Source organism: Protobothrops mucrosquamatus, unplaced genomic scaffold (assembly GCF_001527695.2).
Source record: "Protobothrops mucrosquamatus isolate PMUCROS unplaced genomic scaffold, P.Mucros_1.0 scaffold2371, whole genome shotgun sequence".
Taxonomy (NCBI): Eukaryota; Metazoa; Chordata; class Lepidosauria; order Squamata; family Viperidae; genus Protobothrops; species Protobothrops mucrosquamatus.
The window spans coordinates 61466-85394 of record NW_015388447.1 but is presented as its reverse complement, the minus strand read 5'-3'; the positions used below and the strand labels follow the sequence as shown (position 1 = coordinate 85394).

The window sequence follows — 23929 nt, the reverse complement described above, 5'->3', positions numbered from 1 at the left end:
GTTTTCTTTTGCACTTGTTTCTCCTCTTCCGGTTGTGGTTTAAGCACAATGTTGCCCCTCGTGGCCAAACGCACAATTTCTTGGGAGGGATATGTGACCTCTTGCAGCTCTTCTGTGCCAAGTCCGATACGGACCAATAGAAGTAGATAGATATTGAAATAATATATACAAATGCTGAACAAAAGAACAATGGTGTTTCTGTCTTTGTGGATGAGTGTGTGTTTGTGAGAGATGGAGAAAGAGATGGCAACAGTGGTGGTTTACTAATAATTTAAAAGACACGTTAGCACAATGGGTGCCGGCCTTCCCAGGTAGACCAGACAGGAAACACAACCAGACAAGCTAATCTTATTTTATTGTAAAGCTACATTAACAGGATTTCGCAAGTCTGAAAATACAAATCTCCCACCGTTTTATAGCCTTGGGAAACTAAAGAAGGTCCCTTTTGGGAGCCTCTTTCTGTACCTGTTATACAGCTGAGGATTGCTCAGTCTCTTATCCAACTGTTCCCTAAAGCTACATAAAATCTTTCAAGTCTGAAAGTACAAATCTCCCACCATCTCTTTTATAGTCTGATAAATCAGGAAGGATCCCTTCTGAGTCTCTTTCTCCTTCCATTATACAGCTCTGGGCTAAACAACCTCTTATCTGACTGTCCCCTAAAACTACTATACAGAATTTTGCAAGTCTGAAAGTACAAATCTCCCACCGTCTCTTTGACCGTCTTAGGAAGCCAAGGAGGGTTTCTTCAGAGCCTCTTTTTCAATCTATCATGCAGCTGAGGACTAAGCTGTCTCTTATCTATCAATTCCCTTGGCAGCATCTTTTTGCTCCGTCTCTCGAGGTCTTTTCCACATAAGGTTGCACCATGTGACTCTTTGTGTTTCCTTCTTGGAACACACAACACATTTGCAATTTTGAAATCATGTTGTAGATACTCTCATGATATGGCTGCCTTGTGGGATTGGCTCATTCAAAAAACAGCCACCATGACTTTTCCCTACCATCACAACTTAATTTTTTACCTTTTTCTGGACACTAGACCAGCATGTCCCATGTTGCTGCAAGATTCCAGGTTCCTCCTGGAAGAAGCAACCTCAGAAGAGTTTGTTGTTGGATCAGCATAGAGGAAGGAAATTATGGGCTCCATCTTCCTTGGACTCTCTGGCTCTGTCTGTCTGTGGTCAAGTGGAAAAGAATCACTGCTGCCATTACGTGTTTTGTAAGCATTAGGAGCACTGTTTCAGATGCACATGGTCACTCCCACCAACACTGACAAGGCAAGCCACTAGAACAGGGGTCCCCAACCTGTGGGCCGTGGCCCACTACCAGGCCATGGCCTATTGGCCACCGGACTGCGTGAGTGGCTGGCTGGTGCATGTGCGCATGCAGGTGCGTACAGCCCCACTTGCGTAAGCGTCACCACAAACATTGTGGGTGTTGGAGGCCCCATTTGTGCGAGCGTCGCAGGCATTGGCAGCCCCATTCACACAAGCAACCAAAAGGTTGGGAAACTGCACTAGAATATAAAAGGAGAGTAAACCCCATTCCCTACTGTCACTGATGACATTACCTAGTTGGGTAATGAAACATCTGCAAGAAAAACACCAAGCTCAGAGAACATCAAGGACCCCACTTGGAACTTTAAGATGGGTGGACTTCATAGCTGGCTGGGGAATTCTGGGAGTTGAAGTCCAGACATCTTAAAAGTTGTTAAGGTTGCGAAACCCTGGTCCAGACAATGAACACCAGTTCTATCTTAGATTAGATCAAGGCTTTTTTTCTCATAGAACGCACAGAACGGAGTTTCCAGCACCTTTTTTGGATGGAACCTTGTAGGGTAGGCAAGGCGGGTTGTATGACGTGTGTGAGTTTCGGCACCTTTTTTATTTTTTATTTTTAGAAAAAAAGCACTGGATTAGATTAACAGAACCTTGCAAGACTGAAATTATTTCTTTCAGTTGCTTCCCACGGCCCTTTTCTTTCTTTTACATCCCAGTTGTCTTTCTTCCTCCGGTCTCCTGAGACGATTACCACGTCATCTGACCTCATTTGAGACGTGTGACAAAACGATGCTCCCGGCTCATCTCAAAATGCTTCTGTTAAGGCTCACCCTACCAAATCCATGCTTCCCTGCCGCTTTTCGGCTCAAAAATTACCGAAAAGCGTTTCAGAGCAGTGACTTTCGAATTCTGAGCCCTTCGTCCTCCTCCCGTGAAGCTAAGCAGATGGCTGGGGGAGGCTCTCGGCTGAGGGGTCGCCGTCCTGCCAGAACAGCATCTGGTACCCAAGCATCTGGTCCCTGGCAGTGGAAACAAGGTCTCTGTGACTTCGTGGCCGTCTGTGCGATTGGAAGAGGAGGTGAGAATGAAAAGGAAGAGAGGCACCTTTAAATAGAATTATTGGAAGCTGGAAGAGAAAGAGGACAAGCAGTGCGCAGAGTGCCTGCAGTGACCTTCACAAACACACAACCACAAAGGGGGGGCCAGGGCTGTGAGTGCCTGTAGACACAGAAATACACGCACTTTCTTGTTTCCCCCTTTTTCCCCGCATCTGCTGGAGCAGCCGAAGGACGGCAGAACCAGCCTGGGGAGACGGTAAGTACTGGCTAAGTGTCCCATTTGGATATCAAGCAAATGTTTGGCTTCTGATAATCGTTTTATTTACTGGGCTGTTGCCTTTCATTTAAGAGGACAGAACAACAGAATAACAGTTGGAAGGGAGCTTGGAGGCTATCTAGTCCAACCTCATGCTTGAGCAGGAAACCCTAGACTATTTCAGACAAGTGCCTGTCCAGTCTCTTCTTAACAGCCTCCAGTGATGAAGCATCCACAATGTCTGCAGGCAAGCCCTTCCACTGATTAATTGTGCTGTCAGGAAGTTTCTCCTTAATTCCAGGTTGCTTCTCTCCTTCATCAGTTTCCATCCGTTGCTTCGTGTCCTGCCTCCTGGTGCTTTGGAGAATAGGTGGACCCCCCTTTCTTTGGGGCAGCCCCTCAGATATAGGAAGACTGCTATCATGTCACCCCTGGCCCTTCTTTTCCCCAGACTAGATATACCCACTTCCAGCAACCGTTCTTCATAATGTTTTTTTTTTCTCCAGCCCCGTAATCATCTTTGTTGCTCTTCTCTGCACTCTTTCCAGGCTGTTCCCAGAGTTGATGGGTCAGGCAGGGAGGAGGGGTTTGGTCTGAACGTGAGAAGAGGAAGGGGCTGGAAGGGTCCTGCCTTTGGCAGCCCTCGGAAGGATGAAAAAGTTTGGGACTGTCTTTCCTCTCCCATTTGCTGGGCCCCACGGCCCTTTCTTTAATAACAGAGTTGGAAGGGACCTTGGAGGTCTTCTAGTCCAACCCTCTGGACTCAAGCAGGAGACCCCACACAAGTAGTTCTCGACATACGACCACAATTGAGCCCAAAATTGCCCGTGCTAAATGAGACATTTGTTAAAGGAGCTTTGCCCCATTTTACAACCTTCCCTGCCACACTTGTTAACTGAGCCTCTGCAGTTGTTAAATGATTTCCATGGTTCTTAAGTGAATCTGGCTTCCCCATCAGAAGAGGATCACGTGACCCCGGGATACTGCAGCCACCATACCGGTTACTGGTATGATGCCGGTTGCCAAGTGTGCAAAATATGAACCTGTAAAATGCTCATAAGTCACTTTTTTCAGTGCCATTGTAACCCTGAACGATGATTAAATGAATGGTTGTAAGTTGTACTGCTGTCAATATTTCAAGAGGCCTGGGCAACAGAATAGAAATAGAACTGCTTGCTTCTAGAAGTTGTGGGCACTTCATCACTGGAGGCTTTTAAGAAAAGACTGGAGAGCCACTTGTCTGAAATGGTCTAGGGTCTCCTGCTTGAGCAGAGGGTTGGGCTAGAAGACCGCCAAGGTCCCGTTTAAACCTATTACACTATTATCTGTTACTGCCTTGACATGCATATTCCTCCATTTCCTGGGGGTTTTTTCCTCTTCCTTGTTTCTCTGTCCTCCCCACCCCAAAAAACTCTGGCACTTTAAAAAAAATATTTTTATTAAAGTATTTTAGATAGCTAATAAGAAATACATTCAAAGAAAGAAAGAATATAGAAATGTGAAAGAAAAAAAACAAAAAAGAAGATAGGAAAAAGGAAATAAAGGAACAAACAGAAATGCATATAAAGAAATGCCTTCTGATCTTTCTCTTGGCAGTTAGATGCACAATTTTAAACAAATCTCTGTCTTCAAGGTTTCAACATAATTCCCTTCTTTCTCTAACCATCAAAACCATGAGTCACAAAATCATTTTTCCTTCTTATGCAAAATCTCCACAAGAGGCTTCCAGTTGGCAGCAAATGCAGATAATGCCTTTTCTTTCATCAGAGTAGTTAATTTCAGCAAAATCTGTCAACTTCACCAGCCACCCCTCCACTGAGGGTCACGTCAAATCTTCCCATTTCTGTGCCTGTTAAGAACCTCAGGAATCATGACCTCATGGCCTCAGCTGAGCCCAAACTCTCTGTTGCTGAGCAAGACAGTTGTTAAGTGAATTTTGCCCCATTTTATGACCTTGCTTGCCACAGTTGTTAAGTGAATCATTGCAGCTCTTTAGTAACATGGTCGTTAAGGGAATCGGGCTTCCCCCATTGACTTTGCTTGTCAGAAGGTCACAAAAGGGGATCACGTGACACCCCCCGGACACTGCGACCATCATAGGTACATGCCAGTTGCCAAGTGTCTGAATTTTGATCACATGACCATGGGGATGCTGCAACGGTCATAAGTGTGGAAAACGGTCATAAGTCACTTTTTTCAGTGCTGTTGTAACTTCAAACAGTCACTAAATGAACTGTTGTAAGACGAGGACTGCCTGTATTGAAATAACTTTTCATGACACTTATCTTACCCTGATCCACCAGCCCTAAAAGGGAAATTTCTGGCTTCAGTTGAATATTACTCTTTAAAATTCACCACGTATGGACGTGAATCCCTTTTTTAAAAGCTTTTTTACATGTCCAGGAAACATGATAAAATTTCCCTTCCTGTGGTTCTCATTTCCAACTTACAACCACAGTTGAGCCCAAAATTTATCTTGTTAAGTGAGACATTTGTTAAGTGAGTTTTGCCCCATTTTGTAACCTTTCTTGTTACAGTTGTTAAGTGAATCACAGCAGTTGATAGGTTAGTCATACGGTCATTAAGTGAATCTGGCTTCCCCACTGACTTTGCTTGTCAGAAGGTTGCAAAAAGGGATCACGTGACCCTGAGAGAGACTGCAACGGTCGTAAGTATGAACCAGTTGCCAAACAACCGAATTTTGATCATGTGACCAGGGGGAGGCTGCAACGGTTGTAAGTGTGAAAAACAGTCATAAGTCACTTTTTTCAGTGCCGTTGTAACTTTGAACGGTCACTAAACAAACTGTTGCAAGACGAGGACTGCCTGTAATCACTGAGTCATAAAAACGTAGGGCTGGAAGAGACCCTGGAGGTCTTCTAATCCAGCCCCTTGCCCAGTGCAGGACTCCTCGTACTCGTCTGACAACCAGTCTCACTTCCTCGTCTTATGACTAGACCACCACGAAAAAGATAGTAAAATTGGGTCAGTCACGTGACCAACTCATTTTCCAACTGTCACGAATTAAGACCTTGATGGTCATAAGTCAAGGATTACTTGCATTTGAAGGGCCTTGATAAATTGTAGATAATTTCTCTGGGCTCCTATGCCAATGACGCATCGTTTGATAAAACGTCTTGTTAAGGTCACAAAGTAAAGTAAATTTCAGCCCTTTGAAATTTCCCACCGATCCATCTACATATTATAACCAAAATTCTTCGCCCACTTTATTCTACGTTCTTCAAGCAGTTCTTCCTTCTTTTCAAATGTTATTATGGAAAACTGCAGACTCTCTTGTCCTCTTCCAAGCAAGTGATTAACCATGTTTCATGGAAGCTCACCCACCTACATCAGGGGTGTCCAACCTTGGCCACTTTAAGGCTTGTGGACTTGAACTCCCAGCATAGTTGGCTGGGGAATTCTGGGAGTTGAAGTCCACAGATCTTGTGGACTTGTGGACTTGTTGTGGATTTGTGGACTTCAACTCAGAATCTTGTGGACTTCAACTCCCAGAATTTAAAGTTGCCAAGGGTAGACACCCCTGATCTACATCCTGCCACAATGGCCAGAACTGAAGGATGCTCAGTGCCATGAAAATCCTGCAGGATGCAACCCATAGCTTTGCATTAACACTTTTGGAAATATGGGTGGGTGGGCTGGTGCAACCAAGTGAAAGAAAGCTGGCTTCTGTCCCCTTGCAGGAGTGTCGGGTGGCCTCAGGACCCCTGGACTTTGCGAGAGGCTGGAGATGGCTGCCACCGGAAGAAGTCAACACAGTGACACAGCCATGACTGTTTTTTTGTTCCTGGCCACCAATGTGGACTAAGGTGCCTCCTTTTGCCCTGGACACCCAGCATCCCAAATAAAGCATGACATCTTCTAAGTAGGACATCTTTCTGCTGGGAGACCAAAGCCAATTTCACCCCCAAATAACTACTAGCTTTAAGAAGGACTCATATCAGATGACCTCAGCTATGTCTGAGTAGGAAGCCATGTTGTCCTGCTTCTTCCAAGTTCTTCAAAAAGTAGGACTTCCCAGAGAACCAGAGGGGGCCCCTCCTGGAGGGGAGGCCCTGGTCCAGCTGATGGACCTCTCTGGTGAAGGATGCTCTTCCTTCCTTGGGAAGGCTTGATGTTGGTTGAGCCAATGAACGCCACTCTCTGGGACCAACAGCATGGATGGGACCTTCAGCCCAAGTGAGGTTCCCAGAGGCAGCTCCCAACTGCCCACGTTCTCCACGGCAGCCAAAATCCGTGTGGCCATCACTGTGGTCCTTTTCCTTTGTTCCACTGGCATCAACGCTGCCATGTTGTGGAGCGTCACCAAGAAATTTCAACGCAAGCCACATCTCCGCATCCTTCTCATGAATCTGGCTGCCGCTGACCTTCTGGTCACCTTCGTGGTCATGCCACTGGACACAGTGTGGAACGTGACCATTCAGTGGTACGCTGGTGACCTGGCCTGCCGGCTTTTGATGTTTCTCAAGCTGGTGGCCATGTACGCCTGCTCCTTCGTGACGGTAGTGATCAGCCTGGACCGCTGGGCAGCCATCTTGCATCCCCTGAGGGTCAGCAGAGCCAAGAGGAAGAACAAGACAATGCTGTGCATAGCATGGGCCCTCAGCTTCCTCCTAGCACTACCTCAGGTAGGTAGAACCCCTGTCCATGTTAAGAAACCAAGAAGACCAGCATCCAGCCTTTGAAATGGTTCTTCTAGGTCTACTTTCCACCCATCCAGTCCTCATGTTTTCTGGATTATGAGGTCATCTAAATTCATGAAAACAAGAAAATACTTTCTAGGATGATACCTACATTCAAATCTAATGGCAGGCATTTGCAACAACCTCTTCCATTCCACCTGTTCTATTCTTTCGTATATATCTTATCTCTATCTACAGATACTCCTTGACTTATGACCAGAATTTCTGTTGCTAAGCGAGTCGCGCCAATTTTGCATTTTTTTTTTGCCATGGTTGATAAATGAATCACTGCAGTTGTTAAGTGAATCAAGCAGCTCTTAAGCGGATCCAGCTTTCCCCATTGACTTTACTTGCTGGAAGCCGGCTTGGAAGATCGTTAAATGGCAATCACATAACGTCAGGCAACGCATGTAAATATATGCCAGTTGCCAACCCAAATTCTAAACATGTGACCGTGAGTATGCTGCGTTGGTTGCAAGTAGGAGGACCAGTTGAAAGTCGTTTGTTTCAGTACCACTGTAACTTTGAACAATCATTAAACAATTGGTTGTAAATCAAAGATTACATCTATCTACTTACCTACCTACCTACCTACCTATCCATCATCTATCTATCTATCCATCCATTGTCTATCATCTATTATCTATCATCTATGTATATGTATGTATATATGTATATCTATCAATCCTATATCTATCCATCTATCTATCATCTAATTTCTATCTGTCTCTTTCCCTCCCTCCCTCCATGCCTTTATCAACCTATCCTTCCATCATCTCTATGTCTCTGGTCTATTTCTCTCTCCTGTCTCTCTGTATATCTGTCTGTCCATCTATCCCGCTATCTGTCATCTATGTATACCAGTATGTATCAAATTTAAAAATCTCCATCAGAGGAACTCTAGCATTTGGTGAGGAAGATGCAGTTTAGGCAACCTTATTTTAAGGCAGTGTTTCTGAAGCTTGGCCCCTTTAAGACGTCTGGACTTCAACTCCCAGAAAGGAGTTGTGCTGGCTGGAGAATTCTGGGAGTTGAAGTCCACACGTCGTAAAGTGGCCACTTTTGAGAAACGCTCCTGTACTTCAAGACTTGTCCTAACCAGAACTGAAATCTAGACCTTAATCTCTCTCTGTTGTGTTTGTGTGTGCGTCTGTTTTGTATGGGAAACGGCCTTTCTTTTTCCAGATGCTTGTCTTCCACACTGTCAGCCGGTCCCAGCCCATCCATTTCGTCCAATGTGCCACAGTGGGCAGCTTTGGGGCGCACTGGCAGGAAACCCTCTACAACCTGTTCACCTTCACCTGCCTCTTCCTGGTGCCGCTGCTGGTGATGCTGCTCTGCTACTCTCGCATCTTGGCCGAGATCTCAGGGAAGATGGCGCAAGTGAGGGGTGAGCCTTCGTGGCATGCACCAGTGTGGGGGGGCTTCCCTGGAAAGGGGTGCATGGTAAGCAGCAAGGTTTTTATAAATAACTGAAGCTGGGGAACACACTGCTACCTCTTTTTTTATCCACAACAATCCTGTCAGGTGGGCTGGCCTGACAGGAAATGAATGGCCCAAAGTCTCCTAGCTGGCTTTCATGCCCAAGGCAGGACTAGAACTCCCTGTCTCCTGGTGACTGGCCCAAAGTCATCCAGCCAGCTTTCATACCTAAGGTGGAACTAGAACTCTCTGTTTCCTAGTGATTGGCTGAAAGACGGCTCTCATGCCTAAGATAGGACTAGAACTCCCCATTCTCTCGATTTCTAGCTTGGCATCTTCACCATTAGACCCTTGAAGGACATTGCATCCTGATGCAGCTGGTTTTATTGGGGGTCGGGGTCCTTTCCGAATGGAGCCAATCCTGGTTTGTTCAGGAATCCATAATTAACCATAAAACACAGCTCTGTTGTTGTCGCTTTCTTTCTCTTGCAGCCTCGGCGAAATCCAGGGAGGTCCGCCTGCGCTGCTCACACAATAACATCCACCAAATCCGGGTCCGCACCTTGAAGATGTCGGCCATCACAATCCTGACATTTGTCGCCTGCTGGACGCCCTACTACTTGCTGGGCCTCTGGTACTGGTTCTCGCCTGAGATGCTGACGCGGGAGCAGGTGCCGCCTTCGCTCAGCCACGTCTTCTTCCTCTTTGGCCTCCTCAGCACCTGCCTTGACCCGCTAGTCTACTGCTTCTGCTCTTCACGCCACCGGACTGACAAGAAGTTGGCCAAAGCATCATCTGTCCGCATGACCTCGGAGTGGGCATCCACCGTGAGCAACGGCCCCATGGAAGAGCCAGGAGTCCACTGGGTGTGCAAACCAGGATGTGCCCTGAGTCCAAAACTGGCCTGGGCCAGGAAGGAGAAAATGGCCGAGAGCTGCATCTGAACATCCAGCTGTTTGACCCGCTTGCCCACTTTTCCTTTCCGGTAAATTCCAGCTCAGGAATATTTCCAGAACGAGGAAAAAAATATATCAAATTGCATGTCTGAATTGGAAACAATGCAGAAACAAGATTGAGTTCGAGGTTCAGATTAAATGATCCAAGGAGATTTGAGTCTGACTTTTGAATCAAGTGGGAAAAATGCAGGGGGACATGATAGCAGTCTTCCAATATCTCAGGGGCTGCCACAAAGAAGAGGGAGTCAAGCTATTTTCCAAAGCGCCTGAAGGCAGGACAAGAAGCAACAGGTGTAAACTAATCAAGGAGAGAAGCAACCTGGAACTAAGGAGAAACTTCCTGACAGTGAGAACAATTAACCAGTGGAACAACCTGCCTCCAGAAGCGGTGAATGCTCCAACACTGGAAGTTTTTAAGAAGAGACTGCACAGCCATTTGTCTGAAATGGTGTAGGGTTTCCTGCCTGAGCAGGGGGTTGGACTAGATGACCTCCAAGGTCCCTTCCAACTTTACTATTATTATTATTACTTACAATCATCTGTTCAGTGACCGAAGTTACAACAGCGCTCAAGAAAGTGTCTTACATTTTTCACACTTACGATCATTGCAGCATCCCCCATGACCACGTGATCAGAATTCAGACACTTGGCAACTGACTCATATTTATGATGGTTGCAGAGTTCCGGGGTCACGTGATCCCCCTTTTGCGACCTTCTGACAAACAAAGTCAATATGGGAAACCAGATTCACTTAACAACTGTGTTACTAATTTAACAACTGCAGGGATTCCCTTAACAAGTGTGGCCAGAAAGGTTGTAAAATGGGGCAAAACTCACCAAATTTTGGGGTCAATTATAGTCGTAAGTGGAGGACTAACTAATTGTTTCTGGCCCTCTTTGAAGGCATTCTGAGCATCCTCCCTGATTCAGAGGTGTCTCATCTGATGGATTAGACACATTCTCAAGATGGGCAGCCATATAAGTTTGATAAATAAAAATAAAATAAAATTCCGTGACAGTGTAACTGAACTGGCCTTGAACTGTATTTCCAGACTCTTTTGATAATTTGGGGAGCCCCAGCCAGAAATATTTTCACCCTTCTTTGAATCTGTGTTTTTCTTTTCCCCCACAACTGCAGTCAGGGAAAATCTTTCAAGTGTAACACGAGTGCTCAAGTTTCCAAACTGAAATAATTAAATGCCAGAAATCCTAAATAGAAGCCCCAGAATGAACACCCGGACCCTTTGCAGGAAAAAAAAACAGCGCTAAAAAGCTAAATGGTCAAACTATCATTGTCAGATAATGTTTGTTAAGAATGTTTGCACCGGTGACTTTTGTACACTATACAAACTTAATAGTTTTGCCTAGTGACCGTTCAAAGTTACAACACTGAAAAAAGTGACTTATTACCGTTGGAGCATCTCCACAATCACATGATCAGAATTTGGACACTTGGTAACTGACTTGTATTTATGATGGTTGCGGCGTCCCTTAGCAACAGAAATTTTGGACTAAATTGTGGTCATTACAGGAGATGATCTGCCTTGACTGGCAGCCATAATGGGTGGGCTACCTTACAGTCATAAGTCGAGGATTACCTGCAACAGGTCCTGACCTTATTCTTGAAAAGGCTACTTTAAAAGATTTGTTTTCTAATAGTGCATCTCGGATTCGCCACTATTATATTTTGGTTGGCTGAATGATTATTAATAAAAATAAGGTTTGAAGAACTCCCCAAATGTAATTTCTTTCTTTTAATATCTATGATACTCTAAAACAAAAGTCTGACCTTTAAAGGGGTGAGTTGAAATTAATTTTCACCTTCTCCCTCCCTCTTTCCTTTCTGTTTTCCTTCCTTCCTTCCCTTCACTCTTCCTCTTTTCCTTCCTTCCTGCTTTCTCTTTTCCTTCCTTCCCTCCCTCTCCCTCCTATTTTCTTTCCTTCCCTCCCTCCATACTTCCTATTTTCTTTCCTTCCCTCCTTCCTATTTTCCTTCCTCCCCTCCCTCCATTTTCGTTCCTTCCTTCCTTCCCTCCCTCCCTCCGTCCTTCCTTCTTTCCTCTCCTTTCCTTCCTTCCTTCCTTCTCAGAATCCTAATAGTATTTCTCAACTTTGGCCCCTTTAAGAGGCTGGAGAATTCTGGGAGTTGAAGTCCAGCCATCTTCCGAGCTTGACAAACGGCTGCGGGACCTTGTTCTTGGCCATTTTATCTGGTGTTTTCTCTGTTTTCGACCGTTTTCTTTCTAGCTGATAGAAGAGAAGAAAGTGGATTTTCCCAGGCGACCCCGGGGGTCTCCTTGCACTTATGTGAGAGTGCAGCCACGTCCCCCCTTCCTTGTGCAATCTCCTCCTCCGGTTGCAAATCCTTCTGGCCCCCCACACTCGACCCCTCGTGGGCAAATCCCGTGTCTGTGTGCGCGTGGAAATGCAACCCCTAAACTCCCCCCACCTGCATTCCCCGGACCACGTTCACACAACCCCGCCCCCCCCCGACCCCAGCCTAAAAAGGGGTTCTTGCACCGCGTGCAGAGACCCCGGGCGGCCCCCGAGCCCTCGGCAAGACCGCTCCAGGAAGACGCGCGTTCGTTCCGCGCGCGTGTGCATGCGAGATGCAACGCCCGGAGGCATCCCCAGCCCCGGCACTCTGCACACGCTCGCCGGCGCCCTCCTTCCAACCACTTCCGGGGTTGCAAAGAGGATCCGGGGCTGAGCCCGGCTCTCCAGCGGCGCTTCCTCCTTGCAACGTCGCCCGGCTGCTCCTGCCTGCCTGCCCGGCTGGCTGGCTGCCTCGGCAACCGGGCGCCCCTTCCCGGCCCAGGATGTGGTTCTTCGCCCGGGACCCGATCCGCGACTTCCCCTTCGAAGCGGCCTCCCCGCCGGAGCCGCCGCTGCCGCAGCCGGGGGGCGCCTGGCAGCTGCACCGCGGGCGGAGGAAGGTGGGCGGGGGGCCCGGGGGGAGGGTCGCCCGGGCAGGGGGCGGGGGAGGAAGGGGAGGGGGGCTGCCCAGGGGTGACCCTCGGGGGAGAGGCGCAAGGTGGGGGTCCCCCTTCCTTTGGGGCGGGGGGATCTGCGGTGAAGGGGGGGCGGTTGGGACCCCTGCATGGGTCGGTCTGCATCCTTGTGTGATCCGGTGGGATTCAAGCATTGGCTGCACTTTTCTCAATCTTAGCCACTTTAAGAGTGGAGGACTTCAACTCCCAGAGTTCCCCACCCAACTATGCTAGATGGGGAATTCTGGGAGTTGAAATCCTCCGATCTTAAGGTGGCTAAGATTGGGAAACCCTGGCCGCCTGGGGAATTCTGGGAGTTGAAGTATATATAATTTTTATAGGGTTAGGGTTAGGGTTTTTTAAAATAACATTCTTAATATTTAGCAAACAGCATGTGGTCTGGGTTCATGTATTTAAAAAACAATGAATAATAATTAATTTCTATATTATAATCAATATGTTAGTTAATCGCTCAATAGTCTTCTTCTTACTAGTATATATTCAATGTTACATAGTACATATCACGTTCCTTTTTCTCTAACTTGTTTTTCTAGCCATTGATAAAAATTGTCCTACATGTTCTAAAAGTACACTGAGTCTTCTTTCTCTTTTATCTTTAATGTCAATCTATCCATTTCTGCACAATCTATAATTTTCTTAATTAGTACTTCCGTTGATAAGTTTTCATTTTTCCAGTATTGGGCAAATACAATTCTTATTGCAGTTAATACATGTAAAATTAAGTATATATAATCTTTCTCATAGTTTCCTCCTATTATTCCTAACAGAAACAATTCTGACTTAAAATCTATATGTTTTTTAGTCACTTTCTCCAACCATATGTGTATTTTTGACCAAAATCTTTTAGCTTTAGGGCATGTCCACCAGATATGGTAATAGGTACCTGGCTTTTGTTTGCATTTCCAACACTTATTTGACATATTTTTAAACATTTTCACTAATCTCACTGGTGTTAAATGCCATCTGTAAAACATTTTGTATAAGTTTTCTTTATAAGGCACTGCTTTCGTTAATTTAGCATTTCTTTCCCGTAAGCTTTGCCAGTTTTCTATTATGTCCTCTTCCATCTTTAAGCTTAACAAATATTTATAGAGTTTCTTAATGTTTCATCTGTTTTTAGCAGTATCTGGTCAAATTCTGTTCTTTATAAAATCCTGTTGTTTTAGAATCTTTTCATTTCTCATTTGAATTTGCAATAAATGATAAATCAATACCTTGTTCTTGTAAATCTTGTCTGTCTTTCAATTTCCCTTCATTGTCCAAAATATCTTTATTGGTCATAACTTTCTCGTAATTAATTAAATTTGGGTAAGCAAATGACTTCCATTGTTGAAAGCCATCTAGGTATTTTAATATAGATTTTCGCTTTTATTTTTTCCCATTCTAGAAGAAGTGCATTCTTATAAAGTGGTTTTGAAATTATCTATGTATTTTATTCTTCCCGTACCACAGAAAGGCATGCCATCCAAGGTGTAGGTCATGCCCCTTTAGGTATAATAGTCTTTTATCTCTAAGCATTATCCACTTTTTTAGCCATGTTAATATAGTTGTTTGAAAGTATAATGTCCAGTCTGGCAGTCCAAATCCTCCACTTTCTTTCACTTCTTGTAACATTTTCAGTCTAATTCTAGCTTTTTTTCCTTGCCAGATAAATTTCAGAATTGTATTTATTTCATCAAAAAAGGTTTTTCCCAGTCTTACAGGTATCGTTTGAAATAAAAAGAGTATTTTGGTAAGATATTAATTTTCACTGTTGCTATTCTCCCCAGCATTGAAAGTTGTAAATTTTTCCACTTTTCCAGATCCAATTTTATTTGTTTTAACAATCTTACATAGTTGTCTTCTTTTATTGTTGCACATCTTGCTGTTAAATAAATTCCCAAATATTTAACTTTTTTAACTATATGAAGGTTTAGTTTTTTTGCTCATTCGTTTTTTGTTTTTCTGTTAGATTTTTAGTTAGCACTTTAGTCTTTTCTCTGTTTATTATCAACCCTGCCACTTCTCCAAATGGAAAATATCAATGATAGAGATTACAGAGGCCATAAAAAGACAAAAAAATGATAAGACTCCGGATCCAGATGGATTACCTGCAGAGCTCTACAAATCATTAAAAGATATACTAAGCCCAATATTGAAAGAACTGTGCAATGAAATACTTTTGGAGGCTAAAATACCAAATACATGGACTGAAGCTAATATTATTTTAATATCCAAAGAAGATTCTGATTTGACGCAAATAAAAAATTACAGATCAATATCGTTATTAAATGTAGATTATAAAATTTTTGCCTCAATAATAGCAGAAAGACTAAAGAAATTTCTGACCGAATTTATACATACAGACCAAAATGGCTTTCTTCCTAATAGACAGATAAAAAATAACTTAAGAATGATCCTAGATGTTTTAGAGTACTATGAAATTCATCCAGGGAAACAGATGGCTTTAATATTTCTAGATGCACAGAAAGCGTTCGACAATGTAAACTGGCAATTTATGTTTCAGCAACTAGAGGAAATGGATTTTGGAGAAAACTTTATAAACGTAATCAAAACAATTTATCATAAACAAACAGCCAAAATAATTGTGAATGGAGATTTTACAGAAAACTTTGACATTAAAAAAGGCATAAGACAGGGATGTCCGCTATCTCCACTATTATTTATATTAACATCAGGCAAGAGATAGAAATTAAAGAACTGGAGATAAAAGATGAAAAATACAAACTACAAGCATTTGCAGATGACTTGGTTTTATATCGGAAGAACCGCTTGAAACAAGCGTTAAGCTTATGGAGGAAATGGAAGTCCTCTGGGAAACACGGATTTCATGTCTTCCTCAATCATGTAAATCCCACTCATGTTCTGGCTGAGTTTCCCATATTATAGAAACTCAGACCCTGGTTTGTTTTTCAATAACCAAGTTTAGTAGGGTTCTGGCGCTCCGGGAAGAAGGTCCTTGCTGGGTTATCACTATTTAGTGATTTTCAGCCTGGGCGACTTGAAGGTGGGTGGATTTTGATTCCCAGAATTCTCCAGCCAGCATGCTTTAAGATGTATGGACTTAGAATTATAGGGCTTGAAGGGACCTTAGAGGTCTTCTAGTCCAGCCCCCCCACTTCAAGACTGGAGACTTCATTTCATCCTGATTCAGTTTATTTTTTAAAACCTCCGGTGATAAAAGCCCAGGAGGCAACCTAATCTGTTGATTATCAATTGTCATAAAATTACAATCAAATCAGTAAAACAGAAAAGACAGAGATAAAGGCAATGAAGCTGGAGGTCTTGTTCTCCCTAGTGACTAGCTAGGATTTCATGCCTCATTTAAACATGGGCGAGTGGGGGCCACTTGGATCTGGGGAACTGTCTACTTGACCATTAATTATGGCCTGATTGTGGCTAGCAAACAACCGCCATTCTCTCTCACCCCTGCTCATTTTCATTCTCACAGACTACGGGAGAACCGGTCTCCCTTTTCGTACACGAGGTGAAGCCGAGTTCCGAAGAGCAGACCCAGCTTGCCAAAACAGCCTTTAAATTCCTCAAGACGCTCCGGCACCCCAATATCTTATCCTACATTGATGGCTTAGAGGTATCTTAAGATGATTTCAGCAGCAGGTCTTTGAAACCTGGGCAGAATCTCTTGGGGAGCAATAGCAACCCTATTATTATTATTATTATTATTATTATTATTATTATTATTATTATTACTACTACTACTACTACTACTACTACTACTACTACTACTACTATTAAGCTCAGAGAGCATCAAGCACTCCTCATTTCAACCCTGAGCTACAAGTATTTTCCTTTCTTGAGACATTTCATTGTCTAACTAGGTAACATCATCAGTGGAACTGAGTGTGGAGTTTGCTCGGTTTATATAGAATCGCTTGCTTTGTTTTGATGGAGTTACAGTTTTCTCCTTGGTGGTTCCTTGATTAGGATATTGTTTTCTGCTTGATTGTTTCTCTGGTGTTCATCCCTGCTTATCTGGGCTTCTCTTTCTGTGGGTCCCTTGGTGTTGTCCGAGCTTGGTTGTTGTCTTGCAAACGTTTCATGACCCAACATCATTAGTACCGGTATGTGTGAATGTGGAATTTGTTCCCTGGTTATAGACAGTCACTTGCTCTGTCACTGTTGGTTGAGTGTGGTTTTCTCCTTGGGTTCCTGGATCAGGGAGTTGTTTTCTGCTTGATTGTTTGTCTGGTGTTAATCCCTGCTTATCTGGCTGGAGTCAAAGTCTTCTGGTCTTGTTTCCTTCTTAGCTTTTTACTATCTCTTTTCAAAGGTATGTAAATGTGATTTATCCCTGTGAAACATCTGCAAGAAACCAAGCTCAGAGAGCACCAAAGATCCCACAGTCCTCCTCCCCTCCCTCCTCTTCCTCCCTCCCTCCTCTTCCTCCTCCTCCCATCTCCCCCTCCACTCTGTAAACCCCACTCCCTTCTAGAAAACCACCCAGCTCAGAGAAGACCAAGGACACCATACTCCTCCTCCTCCTCCACTCTGTAAACCCCACTCGCTTCTAGCACTGATAATGTTACTTGGTTGGGTCATGAAACGTCTGCAAGAAAGCAACCCAGCTCAGGGAGCCCCAAGAACCCCATAGTCGTCGTCCTCCTCCTCCTCCTCTTCTTCCCATCTCCCCTCCCCTCTGTAAACCCCACTCCCTTGTAGCACTGATAATGTTACCTAATTGGGTCATGAAATGTCTGCAAGAAAACCATCCAAGCTCGAGAACAAAGTTGAACCCCGAGCTACAAATATTTTCTTCTATTGGAACCAAGACATTTCTAACCAGCTGTCTCATTTCACGACACTCTTGCCCACTTGCCTCCCCCCCTTCCGCCATGATGAGAATCATGTTTTCTCCTTTGATTTTCTAGACAGAGAAAAATTTACACGTGGTCACTGAGCCCGTGACACCGCTGCCGGCCTACTTGGAGTTGCGGGGGGACGGGAAGGCCTTGAGCGAGCCGGAGATTTCCTGGGGTCTTCATCAGATTGCAGTGAGTGCTGGGGAGACCGGTATCAGGGTGGGGAGTGCTGGGTTAGACACTTTAACTTTCAGTACAAGTAGTCTTCAAGTTATGACTGCTTGCTTAGTGACCGTTCCAAGTTAGCACTAGCACTAGCAATATCCCTTAGACTTATATCCTGCTTCACAGTGCTCTACAGCCCTCTCTAAGCGGTTTACAGAGTCAGCCTATTTGCCCTTCCCAACCATCTGGGTCCTCATTTTACCCACCTCGGAAGGAGGGAAAACTGAGTCAGCCTTGAGCTGGTCAGGATCAAACTGCTGACAGTCAGCAGAGTCAGCCTTCAATGCTGCATTCTAACCATTGCGTACCATGGAAGGAAGGAAGGAAGGAAGGAAGGAAGGAAGGAAGGAGAAAAAGCACTAGCAATATCCCTTACACTTATGTACTGCTTCACGGTGCTTTACAGCCCTCTCTAAGCAGTTTATAGAGTCAGCCTTTTGCCCTTCCCAGCAATCTGGGTCCTCATTTGACCGGCCTTGGAAGGAGGGAAGGCTGAGTCAACCTTGAGCCGGAGAGGATCGAACTGCTGACACTCAGCAGAGTTAGCCTGCAATCCTGCATTGTAACCACTGTGCCACCACAAAGAAGCTATATTCCCAAATATATATATTTGTTAGGTTTATATCCTGCGTTTCCTGCAGGAATCCAGCAGGCTGTGTGAATTCCACCTCCTTGACCTTGGCTGTGACCTGTGACCTCTTCCTTGACGGACGTCTGTCCCCCTCCCCTTTCCTTCCTAGAAAGCCCTCAGTTTCCTGGTCAACGACTGTCACCTCATCCATAACAACGTCTGCATGGGGGTGGTTTACGTGGACCGTGCTGGCGAGTGGAAACTTGGTGGGTTGGATTACATGTGCTCGACCCAGGGGGACGTCACCGTGCCACGGAAGGGGGTCCCCGAGCTGGAGAAATACAACCCTCCCGAATTATCCGATAGCACCAAAAACATTGGAGAGAAATGGTAAGCTTACTTCTCTTTCTTGAAATACAGGTAATTCTCGACTTATAACAATTCATTTAGTGACCGTTCAAAGTGACAACAGCGCTGGAAAAAATGATTTATGACCATGTTTCACACTTACGACCGTTGCAGCATCCCCGTGGTCACATGATCAAAATTCAGCTGCTTGGCAACTGACTCACATTTATGATGGTTGCAGCGTTCCCCGGGTCAGATGATCCCCTTTTTGTGACCTGACAAACAGAGTCAACGGGGAAGCCTGATTCACTTAACAGCCGTGTTACTAACTTAACAACTGCAGTGATTCACTTAACAACTGTGGCAAGGAAGGTCATAAAATGGGTCAAAATTCAAATTGTTTTGCCTAGCAATAGACATTTTGGGCTCAATTGTGGTCGTAAGTCGAGGAGTACCTGTACAGAGTTTCTCGAGCTTGGTCACTGTGCTGGCTGAGGAATTCTGGTAGTTGAAGTCCACCCATTTTAAAGTGGCCAAGGTTTTATCGGAGGATTTGTGGATCTTGCATCTGCACATATGAGCAGGATCTCATTTGGGGGGGGTTGACCAGAGCCCCCAAATAAATTTTGGGGGGTTTGCAAAGGAGCAGAGGTGGGGGAGGACAACCAGTTTTTGAAGACAGCTGTCCATGCAAAATGTAGTTGCTTAAGTCAGATTTGGATCCAGTGGGATTCAGATTACCACCCGATTTAGAAAATCCATTTGCTTGAGGAATATCAATCCAGTTTCTGAATCGGTTGTGGGAGGAAACTTTTTCAGGAACGCTTGAAATATCTGCACCGATTAGAGACTTACTATTCAAGCGGGGTCCTTACCTGCTAGGGCTGCACAGGACACCCCTGAAAGCTTTGAGGTGCCCCTTGGAGACTGTCTATCAGTTTGTGCCATTACGAAGCAAGAAATTATTAACCAGTTTCCAGGGATCTAATCAATAAAAGCTAAGTTCAATTAAAAGTGTTTAAATTTAGTTTCGGCGTCTTTGCTTTGACGAGGGCAGCAGTGGGTCAAAGATTCAAGGTAAAATCGGCCGCTCGTGTGTCCTATGCTACAGACGTTGAGACTCGGGAAAAAGTGCAGAGAAGAGCAACAAGGGTGATCAGGGGACTGGAGGCTAAAACATATGAAGAACAGTTGCAGGAATTGGGTATGTCTGGTCTAGTGAAAAGAAGGACGAGGGGTGACATGATTGCAGTCTTCCAATATCTGAGGGATTGCCACAAAGAAGGTGGGGGGGTCCAACTATTCTCCAAGGCGCCTGAAGGCAGGACAAGAAGCAACGGGTGGAAACTAATCAAGGAGAGAAGCAACCTAGAACTAAGGAGAAAGTTCCTGACAGTCAGAACAATTAATCAGTGGAACTGCTTGCCTTCAGAAGTTGTGGATGCTGTATTGCTGGAGGCTTTTAAAGAAGAGATTGGACAGCCATTTGTCAGAAAAGGTATAGGGTCTCCTGCTTGAGCAGGGGGTTGGACTAGAAGACCTCCAAGGTCCATTCCAACTCTGTTATTCTGTAATCCTGTAAATTCTTTCCGTAGTTGGTGTCTTTCCTTGAAAACAAGGCAGGTTCACACAGTGCCAACGACTAAGCTTTGTGTTAACATAACTAAAGGCTGAATGTACACATCTGTTATACAGTAAACTCAACTACATCCAAGTTGAAGTGATGGCTTGGTTCACATGCAGCTCTCTATTTGAAACAGGGTTCTCTGCAAAGACACAAATCTGTTTTTAACCTGGTTTTCTCTTTTGTGGGAACCCCCTCAGCATAGACCAGACATGTCAAACTCGTGACGTCATGTGACGTGCAACGTATTGGGACGGTTTTGCTATTGCCGGCAATGGGGTGGGCATGGCTTCCGGATGACGCGTCCGACCCGTGGGCCAGCAGTTTGACACCCCTGGCATAGACTGATCTGTGTCGTATTTTGGGGGGTTAAATGTGTCTTGGAAACAAACTATCCAGTGGTCATGGAGCTAGTCCTCATAATCCTGATTTGACTCAAACTTGTTTCCTGTGTGTGGTGATAGGTCAGCAGACATGTGGCGATTTGGCTGCCTCATCTGGGAGGTCTTCAACGGTCCCTTGCCCCGATCGTCCTCCCTGCGGTCTCTCAACAAAGTGAGTCTCTTTGGTGACCCTTTCTCAAAAGTTCATTGAACGGTGGTTGACTGAATTAACCCCATTTCCTGGGTTCACACAACCCCATAAACTGTAACCGATAGTTCCCACCATTGATTGGTTGCGAGAATACAGGTTTCATCTGATGAATGAAATGGGCTGGATACAGATGGACAAAATGGTCTTCTAGGTTGGACATGGAGTGGACCAAATGGAGGTGGCTATTGTAAGTCACTGGGTGGTGTCAATTCCTTTCTCTCTCTTTCTCTTTCCCCCTCTTTTCCCCCAGATGTAGAAGAGTGGCCTGGCATATTAGGAGTAAAAGATAGAAATGGATTAGACCAGTTTTCTCAACCTTGACAACTTTAAGATGGGTGAACTTCAACTCCCATTCTTGCTGGCTGGGGAATTCTGGGAGTTGAAGTACACCCATCTTAAAGTTGTCAAGATTGTAAATCAGTGCCCTAAAATGAAGCGTGTTTTGTCTACTCCATAAGGTTGCAAAGTGAGAAGGCTGCAGGTTGCACTGTTGACATTGGAACTGCTCGAGACATGAACAGTGTCCAACTTGTCTTGCCTCTCTTGCTTCTGGGTGGACCAGCTTTATGTTGGAGATCACCATCTCCTTTTTTCTGACCTATCTGCCTGCTTCCTTCTCTTCCAGATCCCTAAGTCCTTGGTGCCCCATTACTGTGAGTTGGTTGGTGCGAATCCCAAAGTTCGACCCAGCCCAGCCAAATTCCTGCAAAATTGCTCTCGGACGGGCAGTTTCATGGACAACAAGTTTGTGGAGACCAACCTTTTTCTGGAGGAGATCCAGGTGAGAGGTGGGGAGCATGGTGGCTTATCCACCAAAGGCTCTTGGCCTGTGTCTGTTTGATTTTATGACTATGACTTTCCATGGGGCTAAATTGTAGGAGGGGTCCTCCTTGTGGGTCAAAGAACTTGCTTAGAACCCGGAACATTTCAGATTCCAATTTTCATATCTGGAGGTGTTTTGCCATTCACATATTAGCGCAATAAAATACAGGATTTTTTAAAATTGATTTTGTACTGATCCCTTTTGTTGAAATATGACGTGAATGTGCCATACGATAGGTAGGTAGGTAGGTAGGTAGGTAGGTAGGTAGATAGATAGATAGATAGATAGATAGATAGATAGATAGATAGATGATAGACAGACAGACAGATAGATAGATAAATAAATAAATAAATGCAGGATGCCATAAGGCAGCGCTTCCCATATTGGTAAAGTTGTGTAAGTTCTGGTAATGACACTCGAACCCACAACCCATCACAATCGGAGCATTGAAATAGACTTCAAGATTGCCACGTATCCTGAGGACTTCCGGTTTTGCGTCCATAGTGCATGGCCGCGCGAGAGTGGACCTCCGCTCCCCATGGCTAGTTTCGCCCTGCCAGGGGGACCCTAGATGGGTCCAAAGTCACCCTGAAGAGGTGACCGTGAAGGAGGGGCGTCCTGTTGATCACAAAGCGACAGCAATCACTTTGTTTGATCTGGGGAAAGCCCTCCGAACTCGACAAGAGAAAGGCTAGCCACATGCCAGCGTCTAGCCCAGGGGTGTCAAACTCAATTTCATTGAGGGCCGCATCAGCATTGCGGTTGCCCTCAGGGGGCCGGGTGGGTGTGGCCAGGGTGGGTGCGGCCTACTGGGTGGGTGTGGATGGAGTGGCTGTGGCCTACTGGGTGGGTGTGGCCAGCTCTACATCGTTCGCGTCAAGGGTGCCTTGTGGTGGCCTGGGCAGGAGTGAGATAGATCTGAGGGTCTCTGGCAGAAGGGGGTTGGACCAGGGCAAGTGCCAAGGCATGGTCCACTGGAGGAGCCTCACTGTTCCTCTCAGGCCATGCGGGGGGGGGGCTTATGGAGCTAAGACTGAATGCGTTTCAGCATAGATGGCCACCACAAAATTGTACATTGGCTCCTGGCTGGCCTGGGCCAGGGCCAAGGCAGTGGGGGCCGTTCCCTCACTGTTTCCAGGATGGCTTCGTGGGCCACATGAAACCACTTTGCGGGCCGCATCCGGCCCCCGGGCCTTGTGTTTGACATGTCTGGTCTAGCCCAAGCTATCTGCAGCCGGGAAGTCCAAGGGCACTAACAAGAACAATGGTGAACAGCGTGCTTGGAATTGGTGAGAGTATTTGATCTTCTCCCCCTTATTTTGCAAAGATCCCCAAAGCAAAAAACCTCTGAAAGTGAGGGGAGGGGACTACATTCCCATTCCCCCATAGACGGAAGCGGCGAATTAACCTTTAAGGAGGAAAGAAACATATTGAAATTAAAGTATTTGATCTTCTCCCCCTTATTTTGCAAAGATCCCCAAAGCAAAAAACCTCTGAAAGTGAGGGGAGGGGACTACATTCCCATTCCCCCATAGACGGAAGCGGCGAATTAACCTTTAAGGAGGAAAGAAACATATTGAAATTAAATTTAAAATACTACAATCTGATCAAACTTAGAAACTAAAACAAACTGCTAAGATTATATTCTAAAGGATTTTGATGAAATTATATAAAAAAAGAAAAATAAGAACTTCTTCCCTGAAAGAGCTAGAAAACAAATATTTGCTGACATCTAGTGGACAACTAGAATTTAGCACATTAAAGACAACGCCCAGAAACAAAGAAAAATCTGCTCCCATGAACCCTAATAACCTTTAAGAAGATAGTTGCCAGGAGACAAAGAAGAGATTGTATACTGGGCCAGCCATAAGATTGGAAAGTGTTTGAAGGAAAAGAAATATTTTGATTGTGGTCTAAACTTATGAATTGTTTAAAAACTTTGATCTATGACTAGGTTTGAGAGGGAAAGTTACAGGAAGGATTTAAGGTGGCTAAACATACTGAATTGCAATTCTGACTGGTTGACAATTGGCAATTGACCTGAAAGAAAGAATTGTCATAAAACATTGATTTTACTGAAACCTTGACAATTGAAAATTACAGTGGATTATAAAAATTATATATAAAGACAAGAACTATATAAAATTGGATTGTTTGGATTTTGAGTTTTGGCCAGCTTGACAAGGCTAATTACAGAGACTATGGCACTTACGATGGATTACTCGAAAGGGAGAGACA

General features: G+C 44.9%; 2 protein-coding genes across 2 annotated transcripts in view; both read left to right on the top strand.

The window, feature by feature from the left end:
• The first annotated feature begins 6772 nt into the window (after positions 1-6772).
• Positions 6773-9663, top strand: LOC107295516 (gonadotropin-releasing hormone II receptor-like). Its single transcript, XM_015824836.2, has 3 exons — positions 6773-7243; positions 8483-8687; positions 9212-9663. The coding sequence occupies exons 1-3, from the start codon at positions 6773-6775 to the stop codon at positions 9661-9663; spliced, it is 1128 nt and encodes a 375-aa protein (XP_015680322.1).
• A 2831-nt stretch (positions 9664-12494) lies between these two features.
• The window catches only part of SCYL1 (SCY1 like pseudokinase 1), a 30169-nt gene continuing 18734 nt past the window's right edge, over positions 12495-23929 (top strand). The window contains exons 1-6 of the mRNA XM_015824829.1: positions 12495-12611; positions 16138-16278; positions 17576-17698; positions 18472-18692; positions 20739-20829; positions 21494-21649. Coding sequence (XP_015680315.1) covers positions 12495-12611; positions 16138-16278; positions 17576-17698; positions 18472-18692; positions 20739-20829; positions 21494-21649 — 849 coding nt within the window. The remainder of the gene's footprint in view (positions 12612-16137; positions 16279-17575; positions 17699-18471; positions 18693-20738; positions 20830-21493; positions 21650-23929) is intronic.